At 44.4% G+C, this 18,733-nt stretch overlaps 1 protein-coding gene across 1 annotated transcript in view; it reads left to right on the top strand.

Annotated features, from left to right (window-relative positions):
* The window catches only part of SHC4 (SHC adaptor protein 4), a 137,825-nt gene that overhangs the window by 90,360 nt on the left and 28,732 nt on the right, over positions 1–18,733 (top strand). Inside the window, exons 6-8 of the mRNA XM_004578384.4 lie at positions 4,418–4,469; positions 15,382–15,505; positions 17,001–17,166. Coding sequence (XP_004578441.2) covers positions 4,418–4,469; positions 15,382–15,505; positions 17,001–17,166 — 342 coding nt within the window. The remainder of the gene's footprint in view (positions 1–4,417; positions 4,470–15,381; positions 15,506–17,000; positions 17,167–18,733) is intronic.

Raw genomic sequence — 18,733 nt, forward strand, 5'->3', positions numbered from 1 at the left:
TTGTTTAAATATTGTGCCTCTCTAAAGTAAGGTAACAAAATCCAGTCCAGCAATTCATTTGTTTTCTATCTGCCATATTTACTTTTTCATTTCTAATTGAGGCATGAAATTTAGTATCTTAAAAGGTAAGACACATAACCCAGAAACCCAAGAGAGAGCTGGACAGTGGCAAAAACTAGATATGTAGCTGGTGTCATTGCAAAGTTTTGATTTGTTTTAAACTCTGGCTAAATATTTAAAAGAAGCAAAAAAAAGAGGCCTTCTAAAAAGAAAATTCTGAAGTAACTAGGTGTGATCATTGGTTATTTATGTCATCTAAAGTATTTAAGCAAGTTCCTTTCCTGCCGTGTTGGTGTAGCTTTGTTATGTGTAAAATGTCGAGCTGAATGCTGTTTTAATCGAGTCTTTCTTGAAAACATTTCTACAGTGGCGTGTTCCGGCTACCAGGAACTCAAAGTATCAAGTAGCAAGTCTAGATACTCTGCCTTTGGAACTTCTTTGATGCACACAGGAGAAAGAAGCCTTTACAGGATCTCATATAATTTTCTTTTTCCTTTAAATGATAGATACTCACTTTTCTTCTCAGAATTCACTAGTTCCCCATCTTCCAGGCTTGGGTTTGGTTACTTTTCCAGTGTTTGAGTTCCATCATGCTATTATTTAAAAGTAAGTCAAATTAAAAGAATGCCACCTTTTCCCTCAAAAAATTCCGTAGGTGGCTAATCGTGGTTTACTTAGTAAACAGAGAGCATGCTGTGTGGTTGGCGCTTAGCACCTGCCATCATGAGTCTGGATTCTCATCCACACAGCCTTTTAATTCAGCTTCAACAGTGGCACCAGGGGTTAGGAAGCAGAGAGAGTTGACTGAATCCAGGATGGAGAAAAAAAATGGCGATATAATCTCTTCTCTGCCTAAGCCATTGCAGTTTGGTCGTCAGTGAAGGAATGCAAATACTCTTGGAAAGAAAATTTCTATAAATGTGGTATAAAACACAATTTTTGGTGTTTGGTATTTGTGCTCTGTTTTCCTTTCCATGTTTCTAGAGTTACCATCATTTTAGGATATGGGCCCAAATCTTCAAATGCCCTGAACATGGCTGATTTCTACATATGTTCTCCAGCATCTTAATTCTTTTCATTTCGTCTTCGTGTGCCTTTCATTTTTTAGTTCTTTCAACTCACCAAAGCAGAGCCCATTGCAAGACAACAGGATTGAATTCACGGTCGCTGGGGAAAAGTTTGAACTGGCTGAATAGAGCGGGTCCCCTGTGTTCTCGGCAGCTGGAGGGAAAACCTGTGACTTGTGGATTTAAAATAGAAACAGGGAGCCTCCCTTGGCGTTGCGTTGGGAGTGCCCTCAGCAGAGCAGTTTTCTTCTTTTCAGGGAGGTGCTAGGTGTCACTCCAGACTTTGGAGTCAAGCAAATTTGGCATGTGAAAGCTCTTGAAGCTTCAGGGCTCTCATTTGTTGCAGAGGGGTTGATCTGTACCACCTCACGGTGTTGTGAGGATTGGGTACATGCAGAGTGCCAGCACAGTGCCTGGCACACAGCCACAAGAGGGAAAGGCTACCACAACCACTGACACACGGCCATATTTTTTACAGTTATTCACTCAGTTTGCAGTTTCACAGCTAACTCAGTGCGAGGGGCAGGAAGTAGAGATACAGGCCTCCAAAGTTCGATGTGTAACCAGATTTCAGCAGGAGTGTGGATCCCTCCTTATCTGGTGACCTTTGTTGGTCTGCACACACCTAGCAGGTCCCCAAAAGCAGTGCCGTTGTCTTCCTGTCTCAGCCTCGAGGACAGTTCTTGGTCTGCTTCTGTAGCTCTGGAGCTTTCTCAAGGGCATTGTGGGTGTGCACAGTGGTCACTGTCTTTCATACTTCCTTTGTTGGCCATGCTTTGCTTCTAGCAAAGCACTTCTCCCAGATGTTCACAGCTGCAGAATTTTAGGACTGAAAGAATGGTGGAGACTTAAGGGAGGAGACAGGTCAGCACTTCATCTCAAAGGCCACACATCATTCTCCACCTGCCATCTTTTCACTTCAGTAATAGTACCCAAGTCCCAAGCAATTATGGCTTTTCCTCCAAAGTAACAGAACCACAAAGCTCATGTGTAGCGCCTTATTTATTTCAAAGCCATTTCAAACTTTCTTTTTAGATGAGAGGAATGTACTTAAGTGTGTGCTATTTCCTAAATTAAGCCAAGACAAGTTATACTGACCCTGGGGTCTGCTTCCTGTGTGACTCACTGTGACTATTAAGTGGTTGTCCTTGAGGGTACTGCAGACATGGGCTTTTATTTCCTGCCAGCTGATTGCATCTTCCCCTGGAAGAGTCACTGTTCTCATTTGCAATTGGCAATGCATGTATTTTTTTTTCCTTGAGGATTGAGATAATGAAAAGGATGCTTAATTGTTCACATCTTGTCATTCCACAAAGTTTAGTTACTCCTCACTAGGGTATTGAAGATTTCTCTGCACACCCCTCCTAAAACTGTTCACCTAAACTGTTGACATATGTCTTGTTAGAGTTACAGAGTTAGACTACCTGAAAAACAGCCAGGTTCAGCAAAATCATGCTTCAACACTATAAACTGCTAAATACTAAAATTAAAATAGACATGAGACAGCTGAATAGTACCCTATAGCCATTTTAAGGTGTATGGAACCCAGTTGCATATAAACTAATAATTGAAATGTCAGTGTAGAAGTCACAGGATGTGGTTCAGAACTTGCATTCTTTTTTTTCTCTTTTAACATATTGGTTACTCAATACCATGTCAACTAATTCCATAACATTATAAATTGTTACTGATGTTATGTCGGGGCTTTTAATTAATCGGGATGATGCTCTGCCAGCTCTACCTTCAGACCAGAGATGGTCTCCCCAAGAAACCGTTGAACTTATCTGGACAATAAGATGCTGGACTTTATGCTTGGTAAATGCTTGCAATGGAAGAATTTCAAGTGAATTTGAACTGTGGGGGGCAGGGGTTGGGGAGAGGGGGTGAATCCCAGTGCCTATCAAACTGTGTCACATAATACAATCTAATCAATAAAAAAAATCTTGTCATTCATCACCTTGCCATTTTTGAAAGATGCTGGGATCACTAGTGCCTTATTTGTGCTTGAAAATCAGTATAATATCTCTTTTTCAATTTTAGTTTCCTCTGGATTCTCTTTTTTAAAAAATGACTCACTTTTTTGGGCCCAATGCAATAGCCTAGTGGCTAAATCCACACCTTGCATCTGCTGGGATCCCATATGGGGGGTTCATATCCTGGCAGCTCCACTTCCCATCCAGCTCCCTGTTTGTGGCCTGGGAAGCAGTCAAGGACAGCCCAACGCCTTGGGACCCTGGACCCACATGGGAAACCTAGAAGAAGCTCCTGGCTTCGCATTGGTTCAGCTCTGGCTGTTGTGAACACTTTAAGAGTGAATCAGCAGATGAAACACCTTTCTCTCTGTTTCTCCTTCCTTCTATAAATCTGTTTTTTCAATTAAAAAATAATAAATCTTCAGAAAGAATGACTCTTCTATTTTTTGAAAACTACTGAGTGCCTTGCATTGTTGCTTTTTTAGTCCTTAAAACTGACTGTGCTTTGCACCAGCAAGCTACTATCACAAAGCCCAACCTGTTTCCTTCAACCAGCTTATTTTTCTGGTATATATTGCCAACTATTTGGATAAGAGAAGAAGCAAGATGCCATATCCTACCTTATATATCCCAGTGAATGTAAACATTCCTGAAATTTCACCTTTAAATGCAGCAGAGAACCATATCCCTAGCTGCTTTTTTTTAAAAAAAGATTTATTTCTATTGGAAAGACAGACATACAGAGAGGAGGAGAGACAGAGAGGAAGATCCTCTGTCTGATGATTCACTCCCCAAGTGGCCACAACGGGCCAGAGCTGAGCCGATCCGAAGCCAGGAGCCCAGAGCCTCCTCCAGGTCTCCCACACAGGTGCAGGGTCCCAAGGCTTTGGGCCATCCTCCACTGCCTTCCCAGGCACAAGCATGGAGCTGGATGGGAAGCAGGGCCACCGAGATCAGAACTAGCGCCCATATGGGATCCTGGTGTGCTCAAGGCAAGGAACTTAATCGCTAGGCCATCATGCCAGGCCCATCTCTAGCTACTTTCTAAGGATATATCCTGACATATTCATTATCTGCATTCTCTTATTCTGCATGACACAGTCTGCTCTTAAAATTTTACTGTTTACATTCTTTCTCTAAAGGGGAACACTTACGGAATCCATAATTATTTAACTGCTGTGTGCTTATGCTCTTCTCTGCAATGCTTAACATGTATGTTTAAGCTCTTCCTTGAAGTATCATGTCCTAAAGGTACTCTTATCTTTCAGCATGTAATTCATTTATTTTAAATATAATTGTTTTCCATTTTTTTCCTAGGATACCACAGACTATGTTGCCTACGTAGCTAAAGATCCAGTTAATCAACGAGGTATGAAAAATAACTTCCAAGATTTTCATAAGAGCTGGTATATACTAACTAGCTTTAAAAAGTAGCAAGAAGTTGTTTTCAATATACGTGATGATTGGTAACACAAAGCACTGTGTTGCATTCTAGAAGCATTTTGTGAATTTGAGTTGGCTTGACCCTGCTGGGGCCAGTGTTGTGGTGCCACATGTTTGGCTGCTGCTTGTGACACTGGCATCTTGAAGCGAGAGCGCTGGCTCCAGTCCTGGCTGCTCTGCTGCTGATCCGACTCCCTGCTAACATGCTGGAGAGGCAGTACATTGATAGCCCAAGCGTTTGAATCCCTACCACCCACATGGGATCCTGAGTGGATTTCTGGGTTCCTTCTGGTCCTGGTTATGCCAGCTACATGGGGATATGAACCAGATTATGGTAGAGTCTCTCTCTCTTTATCTCTGATGCCAGTCTGTCTTTAATTGAACAGTGGAATCTTTAAAAAAAAAATTTAAGGCCCTACTAGCACAGTAAACAGGGAGGCAGTTTTGGTTATGAGAAAGGGGCTGGCTGCCATAGCACCAATCAATACACAAATGAATTACCCAGAAGGGCCAAGCCAATGATGTTATTGGCCTGCATTGAGCTTTACATATACACATGTGTATGTGTGTGTATGTAGCATGTGCACTTGTTTAAGAGCAGGATGCCACTTCTCATCTTTTGGATCACATTCTGAATGCCTCTTCTTCACCCTGCTGTGTTATAACACTTCGTTTCTCTTAACCTTTACACCATACTCTGTTTTACCTACTCACTTGTCGTCACTGTTGCTTTCTTTCATGTATCTGTTCAGCTAGGCTGAATGGTCCATGAGGGCAGAAACCCGTTTTTCAAACTTACGTTTTACCTGTTATTTTTTATTTTATTTTATTTTTTAAGATTTATTGTTATTGGAAAGCTGGATATACAGAGAGGAGGACAGACAGAGAGGAAGATCTTCCATCCGATGATTCACTCCCCAAGTGAGCCGCAGTGGGCCAGTGCGCGCCAATCTGATGCCGGGAACCCGGAACCTCTTCCAGGTCTCCCACGCGGGTGCAGGGTCCCAAAGCTTTGGGCCGTCCTCAACTGCTTTCCCAGGCCACAAGCAGGGAGCTGGATGGGAAGTGGAGCAGCCGGGATTAGAACCGGTGCCTGTATGGGATCCCGGGGCTTTCAAGGCGAGGACTTTAGCTGCTAGGCCATGCCACCCGGCCCTTTACCTGTTATTTTGATGTCCAAAAAACCATTTTGTGGAATGAATGGACAATCTGTGAGTTGATAGCTAAGTTGGCTAAGCAGTTCATCTTGCAGCTCCAGCTGAGTTCCCTATAGACAGATGTGGTTAGTGTTCTGATCACTAACACTGGGATGCTAAGACAGCTTCTAGGGATGATTGTTAGTTTGGTTCTCCTCCCTAACCTAGAGTCCATTAGTTAAGCAACAGCATCTTCTGTGGATAAAGTTTGCATTAGATGTACATGAAGCAGGATTTGGAAACTTTAAGAGCTTTTTGGGACAAAGGTGAAAAGGCACATGATTTGTTGGGGGCCACATGAGGAGAGTGCACGAGACCACAGAATACATGTAGAGGAAGAAAAAGGGTGTTCAGAGTGCAGAGAGGAGAAGGCCCAGTGAGTAGGGCTTAGTCGGATGAGCAGGAGTACAGATTGTTGTTTACAGAGCAGAGCTTAGAAAGGATGGACTCGGCAGTGCAATGCACCAGTAAATGAATTCAGGAAGAAATCTGAGGCAGGGAAGTCCGTTTGGAAGCAGCTGAGATTGCCAGATACGAAATGATGAGGAGCATGCATTGGAACAGAGCCTAGAGTGAAATAGATGCTCAGTAAGTCGTTGCCAAAATAACATGGCCTTCCCCAGATGGAGAGGGAAGAGCAGATGACAAACACCCCCAAAATACCTCATAGAAATTAACTCACTTTACTGTAACTAGTGAACCATGGGCACCGGTCAATGGATGAAGGGAGAGACAGGAACTGGAGAAGGGGCTGGAAGAACCCAACAAAGAATATCAGAAACAAGTCATTTCTTTCATCTTTGCTTGACCTTCTCAAAGAATAACTCCTCGCTGTGTTTAGCAAAGCCACTGAACAGCAAAGCCCTCCTCACCCCCACCCCCTTTTTTTATCCTGAGTTGAACAGAATAAAAGAAAAAAATGCACTACGACATCGAGATGTTTGGTAACTTGGCTACAAGTCACCGAATGTGTTTGTGTCCTTGCTCCTGAGTGAATGGTAGGAAGGAGTTCAAACACAAAGCTGGTGGCACTATGTAGTGGCCAGGAAGGGCCCCGTTGCCTGCAGCGTGTTCTCTTAGATGGTTTGTGCCCTGGACCCAAGCAGTGTGACGGGGTTGAGATGCCCACAGTGGAGCCATGCAGCTCCTGGAGTCAGACTTCCCGAAGGATGGAGTCTGAGGAAGGGGAACAGTCCAAAGAGAAACTTCAGTTTCTTCTCCTTTTATTCAGTGGCCTGAAAAATAAGAGATAGGGACTAGGACATAGGAAATACGATTGTTGCTAGAGTCAGCAGAAATCATTGTCATGTATGACCTTAGGCAGATTGTTTTATGCCCTCAAAGTTCAACTTCTTGATTTTTGTCATTTAAGTTGGAATGATGACACACACCTCCTGGTGTTGTTAGGTTGAATAACTTAGGAAACGTGGAGAGTAATATTTTCTCTTTCTTCATCTCATCTTTCTTTTTTTAAATTTTGGGAAGTAGGTCTGTTTTAGTAGGTAAATCACTTAGAATTTTTTATATTTAAAAGTTAATGAGGGCCTGGCGGCATGGCCTAGCAGCTAAAGTCCTCGCCTTGTACACGCCGGGAGCCCATATGGGCGCCGGTTCTAATCCCGGAAGCTCCACTGCCCATCCAGCTCCCTGCTTGTGGCCTGGGAAGGCAGTCGAGGACGGCCCAAGGTTTTGGGATGCTGCACCTGCGTGGGAGACCCGGAAGAGGTTCCTGGTTCCCGGCATTGGATCGGCGCGCATCGGCCCGTTGCGGCTCACTTGGGGAGTGAATCATCAGACGGAAGATCTTCCTCTCTGTCTCTCCTCCTCTCTGTATAGCCGACTTTGTAATAAAAATAAATAAATCTTTTTTTTTTTAAAGTTAGTGGGCCCTCATCACTAATTTCTCCTCTTTTTCCCCTCTTGCTGTTCCTCTCATGAATATTTTTATTTTTATTTCTCATGATACAGCTCCATAGATTGTGGGATTTCCTCTTCCACCCTTCCTACTTCCCCTCTGCCTCCCTCCGCGCACTCTTTTCCCTCATATTGTTACGATAATGTGGTCCTTGAGCAAGTCGCCAGTCCATCATTCTGCTGTGTGGGTGTATCATGACGTTGTAGGTAAAGACAGCGTAAAGAGTTCAGTGTCCTGTTGTCAACCTATATTTAACAGTCTCACCGGGAGTCTATCTTTTATTTGGCAATAGAGATGCATGCTGCACTGTATCTGCTTTTCTCGGTATGCTTTTTTCCCTTATACAGTCCTCCAGATGATTAGATGTGTATACCTATATATCTGTTGATCCTGTGTTTTGCATGTATCTTGTTAGAAGAGTCTCTGTGAGAAGCCACTGTGTGCTTGCACCTCCCTGCAGTGTGAAGTCTTTCCCCCCACTCTTGGGTCCTTGGTCCCCACAGTGCCTGGAAAGAGTAGGTGATGACACCATTTTGAGACTACAGATTACAACCTAATGCGCAGGAATGAGCTGATCACTATAGAACACAAGGAATTCCTGGCCATCGTGGGCTCAGTAGCTTGTGGAGGGGACAAGCCTGGCCTGGGAAGATGTACACAGAGGTGTGGTGCCTGCAGAACTGTCTGGGGTGCAGCAGGTGCTCAGTGAGCATGTTTGAAATGAATGAAGGCACAGGTGAAAGGCCAGGGTACTGAGAGCCCGGGGACCTGTGTCTGGATACTGAGTGTGTAGGCAGGGGGCTGTTGCAGGGACAGGAAAGAGCGAAAGCCGGCGGTAGGGGGACAGTCATAACTGAAAAGATAGGCCGGGAAGAGGTTGTGGAAGGCATGTGATGGCAGCCAACAGATTATCAGGATCATGAAAGATTTTTAGCTTTATAAAAATTACTCGGAGTGTGGGCTGATGTTGTGACAGAGGTTAAGGTGTTGCCCACAGTGCCAATTTGAATCCAAGCTGCTTCATTTCCCGTGAACTCTCTGCTAATATGTCGGAGAAAGCAGTGGCTGATAGTCTGAATGCTTGGGTGTCTGCCACCCTCGTGGAGTCCCAGGTCCAGCTCCTGACTCCTGGCTTAATCCTGGCCCAGCCCTCGCTATTGCAGCCATTTGGGGAAGTTAATCAGCAAATGGAAGACCTCTCTCCTGTCTCTGTCTCTTTTTATCTCTTCCTCTCTCTCTCTGCCTTCCCTTCTCTCTCTCTAACTCTGCTTTTCAAATAAATAGATAATTCTTGACAAAAAGATCACTCTGGCCTTTGCCATCTTGAAAAGTGGTACAATGATCATTTGGCACCTGTAAATGTGATATTGGAGAGCAGAAAGGTCAGTCTGGAACTGCAGAGCCCAGTCCAGAGGGGGTGTCCCCAGAGCTGAGCACAGCTGGTGCTGCTGCAGGTGTGTGTGGAAGAGGTGTGCGTGGAAGAGGTGTGTGTGGAAGAGGTGTGCGTGGAAGAGGTGTGCGTGGAAGAGGTGTGCGTGGAAGAGGTGTGCGTGGAAGAGGTGTGTGTGGAAGAGGTGTGTGTGGAAGAGGTGTGTGTGGAAGAGGAAGGAGAACTCGGCCCAAAGTTGTGATCTGAGAGTACCTGATGACTGTTTGCCTGCGTGCATCCGTGAAGTCATAGGAATCAGATGTTTCTGAGCATTGAGTGACGCGATGCAGAGACGGCAGTGCCCAGTTCACACCAAGTATGCAGTGAATGGCAGCTGTCATTATCAGGGTTACAGTCGTGTGGACACTAATGAAACACAAATTCTTACAAATAGGCAACCCAAAACAAAAATTAGGCAAAGAGGGCCCAGCACATTGGTTCAATGACTAAATCATCACCTTACAAGTGCTGGGATCCCAGCTTGTGACCAGAGAAAGCAGGAGAGCATGGCCCAAAGCCTTGGGACCCTGTACCTGCATGGGAGATCTAGAAGAGGCTCCTGGCTCTTGACTTCAGATCAGCTTAGCTCTGGTCACTGTGGCCATTTGGAGAGTGAACCAGCAGATGGAAAATCTTGCTCTCTATATATCCTTCTCTTCATAAATTTGATAGATAAATCTAAAAAAAAATAGGCAAAGAAAAATAGCTACCATTTATTGTATGCTAAGCATATACCAAGTATTGTACTTCTCATTTTCTCAATTTCATCCTCACAGCAGTTGCGAAGCAGGAGCTAATGGTGCCCAACCCAGCCCCTCGCAGGCAGTAGGTCACCTAGGAGAGGGCATGCTGGCAGGAAGTGCAGCCAGCAGGCAGGCTCCACACCAGTCTGCTGGATGGTCTGCCACCCCCTGTGCCGGCTGACCTGTCAGCGTTAGCACCTCTGATCACAGCATTGCCCCCTTTCCCTCCTGCCTTCATGCACAGTTCATGTCATAGGAACTCACTTTGGCCTTTCTGTGGAAAAGGCAAGTGGAAGTGGCAATGATTGGCATTTACTTAGTGACTAACACAGCTTGTGCCTGTGATCGCTGTGAAGGAGGTAGCGCGCGCGTTCTTGTCACTTGTTAGTCTATTATGTAGCAATCCAGGAAGGTTTCCACATTTTCTCAAGGTGACTAGATGGATATGGGAAGGCCATGGTTCGGAGTCCTTGAAGAACTTAAAAAACAAAAACCTCCCAAGATTGTAAAAGCATCCAAACAAACCACTTAATTGTGTGTATTCTTTTTTTTTTTTTTAGATTTATTTATTGCTTATTGCAAAGTCAGATATACAGAGAGGAGGAGACACAAACAGGAAGATCCTGCGTTTGATGACTCACTCCCCAAGTGACCACAACGGCCGGAACTTGAGCCAATTTGAAGCCAGGAGCCTGGAGCCTCCTCCAGGCCTCCCATGCTGGTGCAGGGTCCCAAAGCTTTGAGTCATCCCTCCACTGCTTTCCCAGGCCACAAGCAGGGAGCTGGATGGAAAGCAGGGCTGCCAGGACAGGAACTGGCGCCCACGTGGGATCCCAGCACATGTTAGGCGAGGACTTCAGTTGCTAGGCTAGCGTTTCGGGCCTAGTTTGTGTGTATTCTTAAGGTTGTGAAGTACATGCGCTAGTGTTGTGGGGATGTTGGCTAGCTATAGACTGCTGTCTTGTGCCTTGAGTGCGTGAACGCCCACTGCTTGGAGGATATCCTACTGCAATCCCACACCGCCATCTGGTGGGGAACTTGAGAAGCTCAAGTTTTAATTTCTATTTTCCTAGTCAAAATGAAGACCAGCACACCATTAGCAGAGGAGGGCCTGTTATCCTCTAAGAATACTTCTCATCTTCTGTCCATAACTTTCCAGCAACAAAAAAAAAAAAAAAAAAAAAGAAAAGAAAAGAAAAAGAAAAAGCAAGAAAAATGCAGAAGGGTATGAATCTAAGATTCTTATAAATCTTATTAGAGTACCTGATTCCCCATCATAGAACTGTGGGTCTGTCTGGTTCCAAGGTTGGATTTAAGGGTCCAGCTCGGCCTCTGACTCCAGATGTAGAGGGCAAAGTCAAGCCTCATTGGCAAAATCATATGCCACGGAAGAGATTCATTCTTTTTGGTGACCTAAGACTCCATTGGCACGTGTCTTCATTGGGGGATTTGTGTGTGCTGGCCTGCCTCCCTTCCTTTAGTTGAAGATTGCAGTTCTTGGGTAAGCTTTTGGCGACGGTGCTTAGACTTGGAAATGGACAGATCTGTATGAGATTCAAGGCACACCCGCACCCTGGCCATTTTCACAGGATAGTGTGTCTGAGAGTGACAACAGCACACGTCTGTTTCCCAAGGGGGAGAGGGAGCAGGAAGAGCTTCCACCCGGAGTCAGTCTCTGTTGTTTTTCTTGGGGGAAAATGGAAACCACTGTTTGTCCCCAGAATAATCCTCTTAAAGAACAGCTTGGGACCTGGCAGCGTGGCCTAGTGGCTAAAGTCCTCGCCTTGAACGCACCGGGATCCCAGATGGGCGCCGGTTCTAATCCCGGCAGCTCCACTTCCCATCCAGCTCCCTGCTTGTGGCCTGGGAAAGCAGTCGAGGACGGCCCAAAGCTTTGGGACCCTGCACCCTTGTGGGAGACCTGGAGGAAGTTCCTGATTCCTGGCTTCGGATCAGCGCAGCACCGACTGTTGTGGTCACTTGGGGAGTGAATCGTTGGACGGAAGATCTTCCTCTCTGTCTCTCCTCTCTGACTTTGTAATAAAAATAAATCTTTTTTTAAAAAAAGAACAGCTTGGCAATCACAGAGTAATCCAAAGAAAAGCAGAAAATTTTGTTGGTGATATCAGCACATAAGGAAAAGCTAAGATAAATAAAATAGCTTAGAAGTACAGAATTACTTGAGTGCATTCATGGAAATATGAAATTCAAAGATAAGCTTCCTTTGGTGTAAAAAAAAAATAGGAATCCAGACAGGTTCTTTTTTTCTTGTAATATGTATTTCCACACATATTTTGAAAGATCCTCATGTGTTAGAAGTTTTAAAGGATGGTTGGTATGTTTCATTGGTTTGTTCATTCCTGTGTGCCCACCTACCCTTACTCTGTTCGTTAAAGAATCTAAGGTGCTGTGTCTAGGGTAAGAGTTCTAGAAAGCTAAAACGGGCTTCCAAAGACACCCAGTGTGCTGTTCCTGGCAGATGAGCACCTTTCCGTAGAGTGGCTTGTTCAGGATCACAAAGGTGGCGGTTTAGTTGGACTTTCAACTCAGGTATAAATCTTTTCACAGAGTTCTTGTGAGTTTGCTGCATCTCTTAGCCCTCTCCCTGGAAACACAATCTGTTGTAGTGTGTGTTGGATTCTCCTGCCTCTTTTACTGTGCCCTTCATATTTTAAAAACATTTTACTTATTTGAGAGACAGACCTTCCATTAACTGGAGACTCACAGCTTGCAGCCAGTAAAAGAGCATAGATCTCATAAGCTAGCAAATATTTGTATTATTTGTTTGAGAAGTAGAGAGAGAGTGTGTGTGTGTGCCGGCTCATCCTCTGGATCACTCCCCCAAAAGTCTGAGGTTGGGGAAGAGGAATTCAATCCAGATCTCTTATGTGGTGGCAGAAACATGGTTACTTGGGCTATCACAGTTACCACCCAGTGTCTGCTTCAGCCAGAGACAGACATCAAAATCAGGCACTCAGATATGGGACACAGGTATCGTAACCAGTAGATAAAATTATTGCTAAAACTAATTTTAAAAATAAATACTTTATTTGAAAGAGAACGAGCGAGCAAGAGAGAAAGATCTTCCATTGACTGGTTCATTCTGGAATGGCCATGACAGCAGGACTGAGCCAGGTAGAAGCCAGGCCAGGTACTTCATGCCATGTGGGTATAAGGGCCCAAGGATTTGGGTTATCTTCTACTGCTTTCCTAGGCACATTAGCAAACAGCTGGTTTGGAAATGGTTCAGCCAGGACTTGAACTGGCAGCCACCTGGGATATTGGTATTGCAGGTGGTGGCCTAATGCACTGCACCACAATACTAGCCCTAAGACAGATTTTTTAAAAAGATTTATTTTTTATTGGAAAGGCAGATATACAGAGCGGAAGAGAGACCGAGAGAAAGATCTTATGTTCGCTGGTTCACTCCCCAAATGGTCACAGTGGCCAGAACTGAGCTGATCTGAAACCAGGAGCCCAGAGCCTCTTCTAGGTTTCCCACGCGGGTCCAGGGTCCCAAGGCTTTGAGATGTCCTCTACTGCTTCCCCAGGCCACAAGCAGAGAGCTTGATGGAAAGTGGAGTAGCCGCGACATAAGCCAGTGCCCATATGGGAACCTTGTGTATGCAAGGCAAGAACTTTAGCCATTAGGCTACTATGCCAAGCCCCCTAAGACAGATATTTTTAAAACACCTTCTATGTATAGCTGTAAAAACCACTATTCAGAAAAATACAGGGTAAATATTAGATGATAGTTTAAAGACAGACAAATATTATCTTTAGGTATATAGGATGCAAATTTATAGATATTATTAATTGTTTTCAAAACTAGAATTAACTTGTATTTCAGCAGCCACATGCATTTCCTTCCAAAAATGTTCAGAGACCTCATTCCTTGAACAAAGAGGCAAAGTAGGGTTGGGATTTGGCTTGCTGGCTAAGATGTTGGGTGTGAGATCCTCATGTCATGTTGGGGTGCCTGGGCTCTATCCTTAGCCCCAGCTTCTGCTAATTCAGATCCTGGTGGCAGTAATGATGGCTTTAGGTAATCGAGTTCTTGCCACCCAGTGGGACACCTAGATGAAATTCCTATCCCCTAGCTTGAGCTCACCCCAGTCTGGCCCATCACGGGTATTCGGGCAATGAACCAGTATATGGGGGCTCTTTTTGTCTGCCTGTATATCTGCTTCTGAAATTTAAAAAAAAATTAAAAATCCAGATTGTGGAATGAGCCTTTCTGAGTTTCTTTGATATGATTATCAATATAAGGCTCAGAAATGCTGTTATAGATTCTATAACTTACTATCATCAGCCTTAGAAATTTTATCAAATATGAATGGATTGCCTTTTTCTTTAAATGAATACATATAGTATCTTTTCCAAGACAATGCAAAGTGTGAAATTTAACGCAGTTAAAACTATTCCACAAAGATCACTCTTTCTCCTCTCTTCAGATCTGTCTGTTAGTGACAGACGCGATCCAGCATTAGTTTTGAAATTCCAAGACCCAAAATGCTTTCCTTGGTATCTAATTCCCTGTGCATGTTGAGAAGTTCATCACCTCTTTGCTACTTTGAGATTAGCTGTGATACTACAGAAGCCCCTTGTGTGTGTTACACTGTTACCAAGTATTTCTTCATGCCTCAATTATATTCAAAACTTCTAATGATTGTTAATATTGCTCTTTAAAGTCATCCTTAGGGCTGACTCTAAGTCATCCTTTGAAGCAGCAATTAAATCTTTGTATGTCAGACCTGAAGCATGTTGTCCTGTTTGAATCAAGGCATGAAAGGCATTACATATGTCGAGGAAGTTAACTGAGAAACCCTGAATACAGGTCCCTGTTTTGACGTCTGCTGCGTGCTGGCTAATGTGCCAGCCCCCGACTGTACTCCGCGCTCCGCCCCCTCCGCCACCAGTTTATTTGGCAGGTGAAAACTAGCCCATTCCCAGGGACTACTTCTCAGAGAAAGCATCCTCTACAATCTTCAGGTTCTTCCAAATATCCTGATTTGGGTGCTTTTTGGAGAGGATTCTTTAATAGAATTTTGAAGATGGGGATTGCTAGGCTTTTCACTGCTCTCCAGTGGCAGGCTAGGATGGAGGGCTGAGGAGTAGTTGGAGAAGGACTTATTCTGCACCAGCAGCTCCGTCTCTGTCTGGGAGAAGGGTTTGGAGCGTTGTCTTGTTTTTCAGCCTTCTGTAAGCCGTCACGCACAGCGCACATCAGACTGCTGCCTTGAGCATTTCTTGGACCGACTTCAAGAGCTTGCAGCAACAGCCATGTGATTAGTCAAGATCAGTTTACTTTTATTAAACACATGGGCCCAAAGCACCTGCTGTGGATAATGTGTGAAATTTGAGTGCATTTCTTCCTTTTTTTGGCGGGGAACATGGACTGAGGCACCCTTAGCATTTCAGAACCACAAAAAGTTTGTAAACCCGCTTCCATTCATCCAATTGCCAGTTCGTGTTCTGGAAGTGTCTTGATTTTATGTAATTTTCTCCTACTGAGAATTTGTTGTAATGTTGTTTCCTGGTGTGTCTTCCTGCAGCCTGCCATATCCTGGAATGCCGCAACGGAACAGCCCAAGTCATCATAAGCACCATAGGGCAGGCTTTTGAACTCCGGTTTAAACAGTACTTGAAAAATCCTTCTTTGAATACTTCTTGTGAAAGGTCGGCAGAGTTGCATAATTATTTAACTCACTATGTATTTTTCAAATTAATATGGGATCTCACAATTGACTAATGACGTTAGTGATTTTTTTTTTTCTTTACCAGTAGACAGGGTTTCTGTACAAAGTCATACTGACACGTTTGGTTTCTCTTCCATCCTTACATTATTTCCCTCTTTGCCTGTAATGAGATTAAAGGAGACACAAAATGTAAGACGGGTTTGATTGTGTTTTTCCAGTGTTACACAGAGCTATGAGTTCATTAAGGGGAATCATAAATAATATACATTCATGAATTTCTCAAATTTATTTCAACCTCAGATCCCCTGCGTACCAGTTTAAAGAAACAAAAACAAGCAAACAAACTAAAAAACAAAGATCCTGGTGAAAGGAATCAGCTGCCTGTTGTAGGAATTATTGCTGGTTTGCTGACTTGCTGTGTCAGTGGGTCGGCTCCAGCTGACGTGTGGCAGGAGGTAGAACACGCTGTGACCCGAGGAGCTGGTTGTTCTGTGGAAGGCACAGGGCTGTCAGACTCCCTGTGCGGATTGCCCTGAGGCCTCTGGGAAAAGAAATGCTTGGGCATTTAAGCATGCATTCCCCCAACCCACAATTTGACATTCTGTGTATCAATATGTACTTTAGGAAGTGGTCTAGGCTAAGCAAAAAGAGGGAGTTACCCGAAGGCCTCTATTCGGAATTTTTCCCTGGATAGCACTAACCCCAGTGTTATTATTTCCTTGACTGGTAATGAACTCTGCAAAACTGTGGGTTGTCAATGGAGTAAGTTCAACCCAAAAAATACTTGATGTATTCCTTTCTGTAGAAGAAACTTCACTAGTTTCAATTTATAAGGAAAGTCCCTTTTTTTTCTTTTGCCCTGCTTCAGTTTTAAAAAACAACCATGTGTTTACATAAATCTTCCCACGTACCACATATGGTTCCAATATTCCTTTATGAATCCCATATACGCCTCCAGATTTGTGCAGACAAGATAGCTGGCCGTAATTCTCGCTCTCTGTCTCTCTATTTTTTTTTTCATCTTCGTTTTGAAAACTGGGCCAGGCCTTCTATCCAAAAAACAATATCTGAATTTGCTTTGAGCAAAACATTTCCCAAATGGAACAACCAAGGTATATGCCAGAGGTACGTAGAGAACCTCTTGGTTTTATGCTCTCAGAGCAAAAATGACTTCTATTCAGGGACCTGATATATTCATTACTGTTATTACTGGAGAGGGATGCAAAGGCACCACCTTTGGCACCTTGTGTCCAATTGCTCTACTCTGATTGTGGAATGATAAACAACTCAACCGTCTGGTTGCTTCTCTCCAGATGTTTGACATCACTAAGGCACAGCTATCAACTTAGAGCATGAATGCAAACTTTCTTGGGATAATAACTGACTTGGTTTTGACCCCTCTACACCCCCTGCAGCATTTGAAGCCCTGCCCAGCTGCTGGAGAATTCTTATTTTTTTTTTTTTTTCCTTTACAGGGAGGAAGCGCACAAGGATGGCCCTGCGAGGGCAGACCCTGAGTATTACAATGAGATCCCAGGGAAGCAACCTCCTGCTGGTGGCGTTTCAGATGTGCGAACCCGAGTTCCAGCTACAGAACAAATGGCTTTCTGTCCCATACGGTGTGAAAAGTTGTGCTATTTGGTAAGCCTTGTTTCGTGGTTACTTGAACCAACAAGACCAACTGTGCCTTTAGTTCTTACTAGGAACGCTTGATTTGAGGGCTTCCAAATGCTAGCTTAGAGAAAGTCTCATCTTGTTCAAATATAAGGCCAGAGAGTGAATCATGTTGGAGCCTTTTCTATTTTCACATCTTTTATATCCAATCTTCCCTCCAGAGCCTTAGCAGATGAGCTCATATCTTGCTTCACCCGGGGGGGGGGGGGGGGAGGGAGCTAGGGAGGTCCAACAAGTTACCCTCCAACCTCACCCCTCCCCCTCTCCACGTCTCCACTGTTCTTGCTTCTCTCCCTTAGCAACTGTCTCCAAAGCGAAGCTGTTCCCTACATTCCTGTTCCAGTCCTTTCCTGCCAACTTTGTGCCTTTGTTCTGTCCCTCAGCATCTCTCTGTTGACCATCATTGCCTGCAAATAAACTTGAACGTATCCAACCCTGCTAGTAATGTCCCACCCCTTCTCATTTTTCCTTTATCCACAAAATTCTAGAAAGTGTTATCTCTATTTGCCTTCACATCTGCTCTGTACTTTTAAGATCTGATCTGTGCATGGTAACCTGGCAGAAATCACTCCTACAAAGGTCACTCATGGCTTTAATTGCTACATCTCTTTCCCTGCACAATCTTTTTTTTTTTTAAAGATTTATTCATTTTATTACAGCCAGATATACACAGAGGAGGAGAGACAGAGAGGAATCTTCCGTCCGATGATTCACTCCCCAAGTGAGCTGCAACGGGCCGATGCGTGCTGATCCGATGCCGGGAACCTGGAACCTCTTCCTCCAGGTCTCCCACACGGGTGCAGGGTCCCAAAGCCTTGGGCCGTCCTCGACTGCTTTCCCAGGCCACAAGCAGGGAGCTGGATGGGCAGTGGAGCTTCCGGGTTTAGAACTGGCGCCCATATGGGATCCCGAGGCTTTCAAGGCGAGGACTTTAGCTGCTAGGCCATGCCACCGGGCCCACCCTGCCCAATCTTCTGCATTTATCCACAACATCTGACCACAACATCTTCTGTTAGTTTCCAAAATAGTTCCACTTTGTCTTTCTCCCATCACTTCTCTAGTTGTCATTCTTTCCTTTTAACCTGTTTTTCCACTAAAAGAAGATTTATTTATTTTTATTGGAAAGTCAGATATACAGAGAGGAGGAGAGAGAGGAAGATCTTCTGTCCGTTGATTCACTCCCCAAGTGGCTGCAACGGCCAGAGCTGCGCCGATCTGAAGCCAGGAGCCTGGAGCCTCTTCTGGGTCTCCCATGCAGGTGCAGGGTCCCAAAGCTTTGGGTCATCCTCAACTGCTTTCCCAGGCCACCAACAGGGAGCTGGATGGGAAGCGCAGGGCCACCAGGATTAGAACCAGCACCCATATGGGATCCCGGTGTGCAAGGCAAGGACTTTAGCAGCTAGGCTATCACTCTGGGCCCTACTTTTAATTATGAATATTTTCAAGTATACAGAAAAATAAATAGCTATCCAGTGAATAGCTAGTTTAACATTTTACTTGCCAACACTTTAACATTTTACTATATTTGCTCTTT

This window comes from Ochotona princeps, chromosome 6, assembly GCF_030435755.1.
Source record: "Ochotona princeps isolate mOchPri1 chromosome 6, mOchPri1.hap1, whole genome shotgun sequence".
Classification (NCBI taxonomy): Eukaryota; Metazoa; Chordata; class Mammalia; order Lagomorpha; family Ochotonidae; genus Ochotona; species Ochotona princeps.